This window comes from Labeo rohita, chromosome 19 (assembly GCF_022985175.1).
Source record: "Labeo rohita strain BAU-BD-2019 chromosome 19, IGBB_LRoh.1.0, whole genome shotgun sequence".
Lineage (NCBI taxonomy): Eukaryota > Metazoa > Chordata > Actinopteri > Cypriniformes > Cyprinidae > Labeo > Labeo rohita.
Window position 1 is genome coordinate 29,193,917 of NC_066887.1, and position 14,621 is coordinate 29,208,537.

General features: G+C 31.0%; 1 protein-coding gene across 2 annotated transcripts in view; it reads right to left on the bottom strand.

Annotated features, from left to right (window-relative positions):
• Window positions 1-14,621, bottom strand: part of khdrbs3 (KH domain containing, RNA binding, signal transduction associated 3) — a 176,564-nt gene that overhangs the window by 41,254 nt on the left and 120,689 nt on the right. For both annotated transcript variants that reach the window (XR_007829869.1, XM_051137536.1), the window contains exons 5-6: window positions 14,209-14,348; window positions 12,009-12,195 (exon numbers count right to left, since the gene is read on the bottom strand). Coding sequence is in view for 1 of the 2 variants with exons in the window: in XM_051137536.1 (XP_050993493.1) it covers window positions 12,009-12,195; window positions 14,209-14,348 (327 nt within the window). In the remaining variant the exon portion in view is untranslated. The remainder of the gene's footprint in view (window positions 1-12,008; window positions 12,196-14,208; window positions 14,349-14,621) is intronic.

Below are 14,621 nucleotides of genomic sequence, written 5' to 3' on the forward strand. Positions count from 1 at the left end.
AAAAATGAAATGCAAAAATGCACACTATATTATTATTATTATTATAAATATGAATAACAATATTTAACCAATGCATTATATAATAATAAATACTAATTATTCAATGAAAAAATATTTATAATCAATATACATTACAATTGTATATAATTATAATATATTATAATTATTAGAATATTAATTCTTTAATCAAATTAAAAAAGTTAAATTATATATATACACACTGTATATACAGATGAATAATAATAAAAACAAATTATTCAATGAAAAATATTTCAAATTAAAAATACAGTAATAAAAATAAAAAGCTACAAAAAATAGCCAAAAAAGTTACAAAAAATGTACATGTATTATATAATTATACTATATAATTAAAATGATATATACACACACTTTACATAAAAAAATCATAATAATAAATACTAATTATTTGATGCAAAAATAATATTTAAATATTTATATGATCAATAATAAATACAGTAATAAAAACAAAAAATAAATGTACATATACTATATTATTTAATATATTATATAAAAATTCTATAAGAATAATATAATATAATATAGTAATATAATACATACTACTACTACTAATAAATACTATTTTTTAAATGTAAAAATTAAATATTAATTATTATAATATTAATTCTTTAACAATATTACACACACACTCACACATAATAAAAATCTTTCATCGATGCAGAACACATGCATATTATCTCTCTGTTTATATATAATTTATGAATTATTAAAATGTATATTTCAAATCAATAATAAATACGGTAATATGATAAAAAACACACTATATAAAGATTAATAATAACAATAAATATTAATTTCAATGCAAAAAAATATATATATATATTTAAAATGATTAATAAGTACAAATGTAAAATGTACATATACTATATTATAAACTATATAATAATATAAGAATTTTATAATAATAAATAGTAATTATTCAATACAAAAATAAAAATTATTATAATATTAATTCTTTAATCAATGCAGAAAACAAAAATATGGTCTCTCTCTCTATTATTATTATTGTTATTTAATTAACATGAATACATATTAATACATACAATACAATAAATAAGGTGCTAAAAATAAAATTTAAATTAAATTAAAAATAATATATATATAGTAGAGACTTCAGGGTTGGACTCATTTGAACAGCCTAGAAACGATGTAGCAACCATCCAGAAGAAGAGGTGACTCTCTCCCACTATCACACAATGTCCTTCAGGTGGAAGTATGTTGACAAAAGCCGTGTGTTCCTGAACAGACAAATGTCAGGCGTCGCTCTGATAACTCACCGTCTCGGGTGAGGGAAGTCTTTGATCTCCCACTATCGTCAGAGCTTCGCATCAGTGTTAGAGAGCCTCCACAACACACGTTACATCAGACATAATGAGAACATCGACACACACACACACAGATACTACAGCCTGAATGAGAGACTGACAGCTCCCCAGGTGAGTGTTCTGGTAGAACGGACACAATCGGATGAAAGACAGGTTGTTAGAAGATAAGACCTGCCCTTAGACACCACGACACCTCACGCACACATAGACACACTTTAACAAGTCATCTAAATGAGGACGTGCTACAGACTTCAACTGCTTAAAATGAAGCTAAACTAACAAACAACTGGTGTTTTGAGTGTTTTTTTGTACTTCTGAACTTCTGAAACACACACACGCATGGTTTGTCTGACTATCTCCATCCCACTTGCTCATTTCTGCTCCAGTCGCTGGGTTTTCTGGAACATTTCTTAGCTTCACAGCTCAGAATAAGAGCTTCAGGACTGCCAACATGCTCCGAGCGGCTTCACTCTCTCAGAATACTGAACACCTAACAAATATGAACAGGCAATTTACAGCACAACAAGGGACACTTTTTTCTTTTTTTGGTCTTGTTGCCATTTCTATCCATATCATTGACAGAGAGAAGACAAGAAATCATTAGGAGAAGAGAAAAGAATAGAACATGAGCTGGCTTTTAGCTTGGCAAATTTACAAAAAATAGTTTAAAAAGAATGTTATATACAAAAAGGTATACTTAAATTAACTGTCTCTTTATTTTGGCACATTATCTCAAAATTATGAAACATTATCCCCCTTAAAACACCTGGCCTCCAAAGCTAATTATTCATTATTTATTCAATTTATTCATATTTATATTTGCAATATTTAATAATATTAATTTATTAATATTATAATAATCATATAATTATACTATAATTATAATCTATAATTATATTATAACAAAATTCTATATAAAATTACTATTTTTTTCTGTATTGACAATAAAAAATATATATATATAGATAGATAGATAATAATTATGAATTACTAATACACATTTATATATCTTAAAATACCCTTTTTTATGATGTATATATACTTTAGATATATATATTTATAATTAATATTTATAATAATCATATAATTATACTATAATTATAATCTACAATTATAATTAAATGTAATATAATATTCAACACAAAATATTACTATTTTTTCTATATTGATAATAATCATCATCATCATCATATTAATGGATTAATAATAAATATAAATCTTAAAAAGTTTAGATGTATGTTTATGATTAATATTTATAATAATCATATAATTATAGTGTATATATATATATATATATATATATATATACACATATATATATAAAACAAAAATATAACATAATATTAAATACAAAATATTACTATTTTTATCTATATTGTTAATAATAATAATTGATTAATAATAAATCTTAAAAACCTTTTTGTATGACCTATATTGAGTCTAGATATATATTTATAATTAATATAATATTATAATAATATTAATATAATATGTCTTAAATTGATTAAATTAAATCATGATTAGAAAATCTAAAAAAAAGGTTCCTCTAGATGAAGCCTAGATAGATAGATAGATAGATAGATAGATAGATAGCATTTTTTTTCCTTTTATAGCAGCAACAGCACTAACAAACTCAAAGATTGATGAGCTGCTTCACTCCTTCCGTCTCACTTTTAAAACTAAACATAAAACTCAAACTACACATGTGGTTTAGAGCAGCTCATGAAGTAGACAGATGCCCAACACTTCAGGAGCATCCTGCTCTGCTGGACTAATAAACTTGCGCTGGTCACACAGAACTAAACAACATCACACTAGTGTCGAGCGCAATTAACGCGTGGCTTCTGCCACGGAGATCAAACTGAGAGAGGATGGAAGCCATAAACACTGAGCTATCATGGGGCTCTGGCCAAATTTGCATAAACAGAACTGATTTATGGGTATTGGGGTAGTCAGACTGAAACTAGGAGGCGGAAGTGTGCACGACATTATCCGTTTAATAGAATTTCATGCTCTGTCTCTCGCTTGTTATATGATAAGAAATGTTTCTCTCATTAGATATAATACTCAGTATGAACAAGTTTCAGAGGCAGGGACTAGAGGTTAGTCCACATGCTCCAGTCACATCCAATTGTGCAGTACATCCATGCAAATGCACAAGCTGTTTGCACATCTCAAAAATGCAACACGGCATTTGTATAATTTCAAAGCAAATGGTTTCGGTATTTATTGGCACATTCAATTACAGATATAAAATCGACTTCATATAGTACAAAATACACACTGCATATATTTGTATAATTTAGTGTGTATTTCAGGGAGGTTTTCATATATATCTTTAAATAAGGTATATTTTATGTTATATTGTATGTCAGTAACAAATAATTCTGATCGATCTACAAACATTAAACTGTTGACAATATTGTCGACATAGCCATGTGCTGTGCATATCTGTAAAATTTAAACATTTTAAACATTTTTTTAAAGAAGCCTCTTCTGCTCACCAAGTCTGCATTTATTTGATTCAAAGTAACAAAAAAGGTACATTAAAAAAATATTTTTACTATTTAAAATAAATTTCTATTTGAATATATTTTAAAATGAAATTTATTCCTGAATAAATGTATTTAAATGTATTCAAAGCTTATTCATGTATCTTATTTATTTTTACCATTTATCTGAAATAGAAATCTTTTGTAACATTATAAATGTTTTTATCATTAAAACAATTATCAGAAAAACATTATACTGACTCCAAGCTTTTGAACGGTATAGTGTATAACGTTACAAAAGCTTTTTATGTCATATAAATGCTGATCTTTGGATCTTTCTATTCATCAAAGAATGCTGAAAAAATGCACTTAACTGTTTTAAATGTTGAAAATAATAACAATAAAAATGTTTCTTGATCAGAAAATTAGCATATTAGAATAATTTCTGAAGGATCATGTGACACTGAAGACTGGGTAATGAAGCAGAAAATTTAGCTTTGATCACAGGAATAAATTAAAGTTTAAAATCTATTCAAATATAAAGCAGTTATTTTAAATAGTAAAAATATTTCACAATATTACTGCTTTTGCTGAATTTTGGATCAAATAAATGCAGAAGAGACTTCTTTAAAAAGCATTAAGAATCTTTTGACTGGTAGTGCATATTCTTCTGTTTAATTAAAACTGCTACTTACTGATTCTTTGTAATTATTTGTCAAATTTACAAGCAATTTCTGAGTGAATTTGTTTCTACACCACTTTTTTTTTCAGTGTACTACACTTTAAATAAAAAATGTCAACTGTCTCCTAAAAACAGAGACATTTAACGTTGAAGACCCAAGGCTCAGGAATATGTTTTGAAGTGTCGCCACTTACTCAGTAACAACTCTCACACGGGTCTGCATGTCACTGAAGTACTTCAGCGTGATAAAAAGCGGCGTGGACAGAATGAAACGCCTCTGCGAAAGAGCCCAAAGGCGAAGCCATATGTCTCGCCGTACAGCCCTATTGAGAACGCAAACCCGTGATTTGTGTTGTTTTGAGAAACATCACGCTAGACGCGGCATTCATAACACAACACCGGTGACAAAGAAAATCATTTCAGCACTCGACCAAACGAGAGACAGTATCCGCAAGCAGTGTGGTAATTATGAGGCTAAACCGAAGTGACAAGCGGTTTTGATTGTGGAAACAGAGGTTCTGAGATACAGACCGGGATAATACATGCTGTAATACTATTATTGCAACTCTCCGCAGAGAGTGAGTCAGGTATCAGAATGGCCCTAGAGAGACAAACGACCGATGCAATTACTTCATATTAATGACTTACACAAGAGGGAGCGAGCGCATCCTCCCTCTATGGTCTCCAAACATGCTTGAAATCAGATTCGGTGCCTTTAAAATGTATTTTGGCTTATTGATTTGCGGTAATCTGATCAAGATGTTTTCAAATCGTATAAGGCACGTGTTCACGCTGAGCTAAGATGATTCTAGATGAAGATAGATGAAGATAGGTGGCCATGTTTGGGTCATATACATTAATCATAGGTTGATACGAGACTTCTTTGATTGCCAGAGTACTTGGGAAAGCAAATGTGATTAGTTGATTAGCTGATTCCTATAAAACATAGGATGACAAAATCGGACGATATGTAGGGTGGAGATGAAAATACTAACTGGGAGGTAAAAAGAAGAAATAATGCAAATTGTGAGAAATTAAAAAAAATAAAATAAAATAAAAAACATAAATATATAAATTGGTCATTCAATAAGTTGAGAAAATTAAAAATGTGACAAAATGTGTACAATTGTGAAATTATTGCAGTTTAAAATAAATCTTTTCTATTCTTAAATATTTTAAAATAGAATTTATTTCTATCATGCAAAGCTGAATTTTCAGTCACCTGTTACTTCAGAAATCATTCTAATATGCTGATTTGCTGGTCAAGAAATATTTATTATTAACAATGTAGAAAACAGCTGTGTTGCTTAATATGTTTATAGAAGCTGTGATATATTTTCTCAGGATTCTCTGATGAATGCTTAAAAGAACAGCATTTATTTGAAACAGAAATCTTTTTAAACATTATAAATGTCTTTACTGTCACTTTTGATCAATTTATTGCATCTTGCTGAATGAAACTATTCAATTCTGGACCATGGACCACAAAATCCAGTCATTAGGGTCAATTTTTTGAAAATGAGATGAAATCAGATAATGAGATTTATAAATCATCTGATTAAAAAAGCTTTCCACTGATGTATAGTTTATTAGGATAGGACACTATTTGGTCGAGATACAACAATTGGAATATCTGGAATCTGAGGGTGGAAAAAAATGACAATATTGAAAAAAAATCGCCTTAAAAGATGTTCAAATGAAGTTCTTAGCAATGCATATTACTAATCTAAAATTACATTTTGATATATTTACAGTAGGAAATTTACAAAATATCTTTATGGAACATGATCTTTACTTAATATCAGTATTGATAAAATCTATCATTTTGACTTGCACAATGTATTATTGGCTATTGCTACAAATATACTTGTGCTACTTAAAGGAGAAGTCCACTTCCAGAACAACAATTCACAAATAATTTACTCACCCCTTGTCATCCAAGATGTTCATGTCTTTCTGTTTTCAGTCGTGAAGAAATTATGGTTTTTGAGGAAAGCATTTCAGCATTTTTCTCCATATAATGGACTTCATTGGCGCCCTGATTTTGAACTTCCAAAATGTAGTTTAAATGCAGCTTCAAAGGGCTCTAGATCCCAGCCGAGGAAGAAGGGTCTTATCTAGCGAAACGACTGGTCATTTTTTTCAGAAAATAACATTTTTTATACTTTTTAAGCACAAAACCTCATGTAGCACAGGCTCTGGGATGCGCGTCCATGACGCTACGTACTTCAAAAGGTCACGCGGAACTACAGACCCAGTGTTGCACAAAGACTAACAAAGTGCAAGTAAGTCAAACGCTGTTTACAAACAAAAAGATGATGTCCTCCTCTCAAGTTGTAGGAGAAAATAAGATGGAGTATTTCACTTTACTCAGTGCACAGACGATGAACTGACATGTGATTCGTAGTAGTGATGGGAAGTTCGGATCATTTTACACAGAAAAGATTAATTAACATAAGATGAACGAACGACTCGAAAAACCAGAAGACTTGAAACAGGTGGACCAATTCCAGTACAGAACCTAATAGGATGTTGCGCATACACAACTGAACGAATCACTTCCCGAGACGACTCGTTTTCTCTGAGTCACATTAAAGATTCGTTCAAAATGGAAGAATCATTCAAGAACTACCCATTACTAATTCGTAGCATTGTGCAGATTCACAAATTTTTATTTTTCGAAAAAAATGACAGATCGTTTCGCTAGATAAGACCCTTCTTCCTCGGCTGGGATCGTTCAGAGCCCTTCGAATCTGCATTTAAACTGCATTTTGGAAGTTCAAAATCGGGGCACCATAGCAGTCCATATGGAGAAAAATCCTGAAATGCTTTCCTCAAAAACCATAATTTCTTTACGACTGAAGACAGAAAGACATAAACAACTTGGATGACAAGTAAATTTGTAAATTGTTGTTCTGGAAGTGAACAACTTTAAGACTGGTTTTGTGGTCCAGGGTCTCATATATAAGAGTGAACTACTGTAGAATTAATACAATTTAATACAAAGTGGCATTCAATTGTGAAAACAGACAAAAATATGAGCATAATGTCTCCAAGTCTTTTCTCCAACACTGATAAACTCACGTCATCACCTTCCTAGACTATGCTTAAAGGCTCAAGAATGTATTTTAGCACCCATCCCAACAATATGTGTGCTTAAAGTCTGAAGCTGTCACAATATATAAAAGAAAACCACATGGTGACAACACCATAAGCAGCATGTGATCAACACAACCAAAGCTTGCATAAAAAGATGAAGGCTTCTCAATAAAAGATCAACAGAGATCTTCTGAAAGGTATAGTTCAACGAAAAACTGAAAATGCTATCTTTACTTACTCAGCCTCATGTCGCTCAAAAACCCCACGTTGTTACTTTTTCCATGGAACACAACAGGAGACCTTGCATGTGTATTTCACATACAATGACAGTTCATTGTAAACACGTCTATCAAGAACCAAAAAGGACAAACAGCCCATAAAACTACATATTCTGTTAAATCTGATTTCTGTTGGTGCATATAAAATATATTTGTCAAGATCCTTCAAATTTTCCTTTTGTGTTCAACTGAAGAAAAAATAATAATACACACGTTCCAAAAGGGGGTTTTCACAGAAATTCCAGTAAAGAGTAAATAAAATTTTTTTCTTAGTGTAAAGAACATTTGAATAATCTAAAGAACCTTTTTCTACTATAAAAAACCTTGTGTGCAATGGAACACTCTCAAAAATTAAGAGTGTTTTTGCAGTGATGCCATAGAAGAACCATTTTTGGTTCCCCAAAGAACCTTTCAGTGAACAGTTCTTAAAAGAACCATTTTGAAGAACATTAATCTAAAGAACCTTTTCTGTATTTGAAAGGTTCCATTTATCTTCAAGGTTCTTCATGGAACCATCAATGCCAATGAAGAACCTTTATTTTTAAGGGTTCCACAGAGTTTTCGCAGTGATGCCATACACTCTTAAAATGAAGGTTCCATAAAGAACCTTCAACATCCATAGAGCCTTTCTATTGTCCAAAAGGTTCTTTATAGTGAAAAAAGGTTATTTAGCTTATTAAAATGATCTTCACACTAACAAAACATGGGTCTTTTAGGAACTGTTTAGTGAAAGGTTCTTTGGTGAACCCAAAATGGTTCTTCTATGGCATCGCTGCAAAAAACAAAAACAAAAAAAGCCTTTGGAAAGTGCAGAAGAACCATTTTCAAAACCATTTCCCTTTTCAAAGGGAACCCTGGGTATTAAGACTTGTATGGCTTAATACAATATAAATGATGTATCTTACTGAAATATGTAGTAAAAAACCCATGAAAGACTTAACATTTTTTATTAAATCCACATCGTTTTATACATATTTTGGACTATGGGGGGCGCCATTATTTCGATGCCGAGAAATGGTTGCAATCGTTGAGCTACTGGTGCTACCTGTTGCTATTTTTTTCAACAACATAATTTAGAAAATAAAATACTGATACAATGCCGGTGGCTTTTGGTTGTAATTTTCAGTCGAAGGACAAGAAGACAAGCAACGTAAGTCTTCACTACTTTCCTAGCGATAAGAAAAGGAAAGAATGGGAAGATGCCTACAGATGAATAAAACTTCCTAAAGACCTGCGTCTTTGTTCTCTCCACTTTAGCCCTAATGCCTTTGAGGCTTTTAGTAAACCACAGCTACTGAATGAGCTTACAAACGGCAGAGACAAGAAACGCTAGATGCCATCCAGACAGGATGTAAACATGCCTACACTTGTCATGACTGCAGCCACTGAAGGAATTTTTCAGCGAGGATTACATTCAATATCTGGAGGCATTTAGACTACTTATGAGGGAAAATCAATGGTACGGTGTTTGGTTTAAGGATACGCTTATATCTATCGTCACCTGAAAGCTCTTTCAGTAGCTGTGGTCATCATATCAGTATTTTATTTTCCAAGTTGCGCTGCGGTAAAAATAGCAAACAGGTAGCACCAGTAGTGCAACCGTTTCATGTCATCGAAATGATGCCCCCCATAGTCCAAAATATGTATAAAATGATGTGGTTTTTTTAAATAACATAAATCTTTCATGGGTTTTCTACTACATATTTCAGTAAGATACATCATTTACATTATATTAAGCCATACAAGTCTTAATACCCTGGGTTCCCTTTAAAAGAAGCATTTTTCTTAGTGTAAAGAACATTTGATATAATCTAAAGAAATATTTTCCACTAAAAAGAACGTTCTTCATGGAACCATCAATGCCAATAAAGAACCCTAATTTTTAAGACATGAGGGTGAGTAAATAATGACCGCATTTTTTTAATTTATCCATTTTCACTATTTTTACATAAAGATCTCATTAAATTCCTAGAAACCCTCTGGCTCTCAGGACAGTCAGAAGAACTTTCTCTTTCCAGTACAATCGTGACGAGGACCATCTAAACACTGATTCACAATGACAGCTTCAGATTCATCATCCCACAGATGTTCGGATCGTTCCCAGTGTTTCGGCTCCTGCACAGACGCGTGTATCCAGGCCGTGGAAACGATAGGGAACAGCTGGCGACTGAGTCGTTTCCTCTGACCCCGGCGCATTCGAACGGCGCCCCCTAAATAAACCTGTCAGATGTGGTTAGATATGGGCACTGCGGGGCAGCGTGCCAACTCCACCCACCTCTCCGGGTCCGCCATCTGTTAAATATGCCACAAGCGAGCCAAAAGACCTCAGAGACGCTCAACATCGAGAGGGGCTGGCGAACATTCAAATACGCTCAATGTATTTGAAGTGGCTGTTTTGCAACTCTCTCTGATAAATTAAAACTCAAAGCAGAGGAAATCTATAACAGTGTCAGAAGCAGGCGAGCAAATAAGACCATTTTTCCACATAATCGCAAACAAAAACAACTAAATCAAGCAGATGAAATGATTTAGGATGTCTCCGATAGACATGTACTGTTCTATTACGACTGAAAAATGAGATCAGGCTCGGAAAACATTCATTTCTGAGAGAGCCATGGCGAGCTATTGAGTTTGTTTTATATAATTTATCGATATGAGAAATGTCAACAATAAAACACAGGCTATTATAGACATATATCATATTGGAGATCACTCCTTCCGTCTAGACGAGTACTAAAATTACTGTAACAGCTCAAATTGAGTAAGTGTCTTGCTTATTCAAGATGAATTCTGTTGCTTTTGAACTGCTGGTGGCACCGAACTGTAAAAATAATTTAACGCCAAAGAAATGACTTTTAGGATTTCAAATTTTTGAGATTTTTTTTTTAAGTCAGATTTTTTACAGATAGATATTTACAGAGAACAATTTAGAAACCAAGATAGATAGATCGATAGACAGATTTTAGTTATTAAAATTACTAAAATTAAACTAAAATAAAAAGCAGGCTAGATAAAAAAAAAAAATTAAACTTAAATTTAAATAAATAAATAAAAAAAAAAATCAAAATTGCTACAAATGAAACTGAAAACATAAAAAAGCTAATTAAATTTTTGGTATTGTTAGTATTATTAAATACTATAATGATATATAAAAATACTAAAATATATAATAAATATTAGTTGCCAAGGCAGCATTTCTAAGTTTTAATTATTTAAATTGCTAAAGCTAAACTAAACTAAACTAAACTAACAGGCTAAATAGAAATGTAAAATAAATAAATAAATAAATAAATAAATAAATAAATATAAGCCACATATCAAAATTACTATAAAATATATTACAAAAAATAAAAGCAATTTAAATATTATTAAATACTATAATTATATATTAAAAAATACTAAAATAACACTATATTTTATAAGTGTGTAGATCTGCACTGGTGATAGTAAAGTACACAATTAATAAATAATAAATTACAATGAAAAAAAGTGTTAATTAAAAAATAAAACTGGCAAAAAAAAAAAAAATATATATATATATATATATATATATATACTGAAAATATAAAAATAAAAGCAACTTAAATATATATTTAAAAATACTATAATGGTATACTGTATAAAAAATACTAATACTAAATATAAATACTAATATATAGAAAAATACACACACATATATATATATATATATATATATATATATATATATGTTGTTGCAAAGACAGCATTTCTAACTTTTGATTATTAAGTATTAAAATTACTAGAAGTAAACTAAAATACAAAACAGACTAAATAAAAAGAAAAAAAAATTAAATATATAAATGCAACCGCATATCAAAATTACTTTAAATGAAACTGAAAATATAAAAATAAAAGCTAATTAAACAGCATAGCAAAAGTTGATGTGAGCAATATTAGCTTTAAAAACATACTTGAATGCATTTTTGAAAATCCAACCGATCTGCCCACCATTGGCTTAATATCATGATTTGAGCTTGTTAATTCTGTCCTTGCATACTGTAAATATCCTTTGTTACAGACTTCAAACAGAGTGATGTATACAGCAATGGAAGTTACAGTTACAGTTACTTACATATTCACCGTATGTATCCTGCACCACCGGAGGGGGAGGTCTGTACCCAGGAGGGGGCGGAGCTCCTCGTGCTCTCTGTGAGGGAACGCCCCTTACTCTGCTGGATGGAACCCTGCTGGGCGGAGCTCCTCTGGGCGCCACCCCCCGTGGGACTGCAGCCTGGGGGGGAGGAACGCCCCCTCTACATCTGTAGGACAAACACATCAGTTCACATTAATTACATAAATATAATTAACAAAACATTATAACTGAAGCAAGAATTCCTCATTAAAAAATGAACACACAGCAGTGTAAAAAACATTGTAGTGTTTCATATATACTGTAAACAAGAAGTCTGGACACAAATGGACTGAATTAGTGGTTAAAAAATTATTTTGCAGACAAATATAAATTGTGCCCACATATGAATTTCTTTCCAAAACTAAGAAGAATCTAAAACATTGTGCTTCTCATTTTGTTTAATTCATCATACTTTTGATGACTTTATTGTTCATCTAAAGTAGTATAGTAAAATGTGTTCAAACTTTTTACTGAGGTGTACCCTACCGTTTGGGGTCAGTAAGATTTTTTTGTTTATTTATTTATTTTTCTGAAAGAAATCTGTATTTTATTTAGCAAGCTTCCATTAAATCAATCAAAAGTGACAGTAAAGTCCTTTTATATTGCTAGAAAAAAATTACATTTCAAATAAATTATTTTAACTGCCCATTTATCAAATAATCCCGTATCATCACAGTCTCAACAAAAATATTACTCAGTTTTTAACAGTTTTCAACAGTTTTGAAAAGACAATGAAAAAAAATGTAATTAAAAAATAAAACTGGAAAAATACATATGTAAATATTAGTTGTCAAGGCAGCATTTCTAAGATTTAATTATTAAAATTACTGAAGCTAAAATAAACTAAAATAAAAAAAACAGGGTAAATAGTGTAAAAATAAATAAACTATTAAATCCAAAAACCACATATTAAAATTGCTATAAATGAAACTGAAAACCTACAATATAAAAATGAAAGCAAATTAAATATATTATTAAATACTATTATGCTATATAAAAGCTACAAAAATAACACTGGCAAAGACTATGGATGAATCTCTAAGTGTACAGATCTGCACTGGTGATAGTAAATTAGACAATGAATAAATAATAAAACTGCAATAAAAAAATACAATGAAAAAATGTTCATTGAAAATAAAGCTGAAAAAAAACCATATAATATTAATAAAATATTAATATTAGTTGCCAAGGCAGCATTTCAAAGCTTTAATAATTAAAATTACTAGAACTAAACTAAAACAAAAAACAGGCTAAATAGAAAAAAAGTAATATATTTAATAATAAATAAATAAATAAATAAATAAATATTCAGCAAGCTTCCATAAAATCAATCAAAAGTGACACTAAAGCCCTTTTACATTGCTACAAAAAAATTACATTTCAAATAAATTGTTAATTTTAAACTGAAGAATCATCACAGTTTCAACAAAAATATTACTCGGTTTTCAACAGTTTTCAACAGTTTTATTATTTTCTGCAAAGGTGATAATGAGATATGAGTGACAAATCAGCATATTTAAATGATTTCTGAAGGATCATGTGACACTGAAGACTGGAGTAATGATGCTGAAAATTCAGTTTTGCATCACAGAAATAAATTAAACTTTAAAACATATCAAATTAGAAAAAGTTCTTCTAAATTTTAATAATATTTCACATTTTTTTTACTGTGGTTTTCAAATAAATGCAGCCTTGCTGAGCATGACAGACGTCTTTTAAACACATTTTAAAAACCTTCCAACACCAACCTTTTGAATGTTGCAATCTTATGATTTTAAATGAATCGTCAACTGACAGACAGACAAATCTAGTCTATTTCTGGCTATCATTTACTAAATAACAATAATTATATTCCATCCTCCAATGGAAGATTACTTTGACGGTTTGATTGAATTTTCCTCTCCAACTATGATGAAAATGAGACCGGTTTGAGGAAATGACATTAGCTTCAGTCCATGTGAGAATAAATCTGCCAGTTATAGCACATTAAACTCTCAGTGGAGTTTAAAACCCTCTTCTCATTAACCAGCAGAAAAAATTCAACGAGCAGAAAAGGTGAAATTAAGGAGTTAATTTGTCTTGTTTACTTTCCTGTCGTTTCTCAGTTTTGAAGTTTGCGCTCTAAATGTGATTAGAGTACCTGGGCGCTCCCGGCGCTGGCGTTCCTCTGGCTCGCGTGCTGCTTTTGCCCCTGGCCGCTGGGACTTTGGCGTCCTCCGAGCCGCCGTTCAGATACGTCAGCTCCTGTAGCTGAGCCTGTCTGATCTCATCATTGTAGTCCTGTACAACACACAAACACACAGTTAATGAGCTGTAACATGCAATAATGGTCCACTTGTTTTTCAAGGGGGAATATATGCCCCCTGCAACCCTAAACACGCACCAACATGTGTTCTTCCCTGAGAGGAAGCATTCTGTATATTAATAGTAACATTTAATATGGCTTTTCATTAGCATAACAGATGTGACTGTGAGATATTATATTCATAAAGTCAATACTGGCGCAAATTCGAACATATGTGTAGCGTTTGATAGAGAAGATCCAGAGAATTA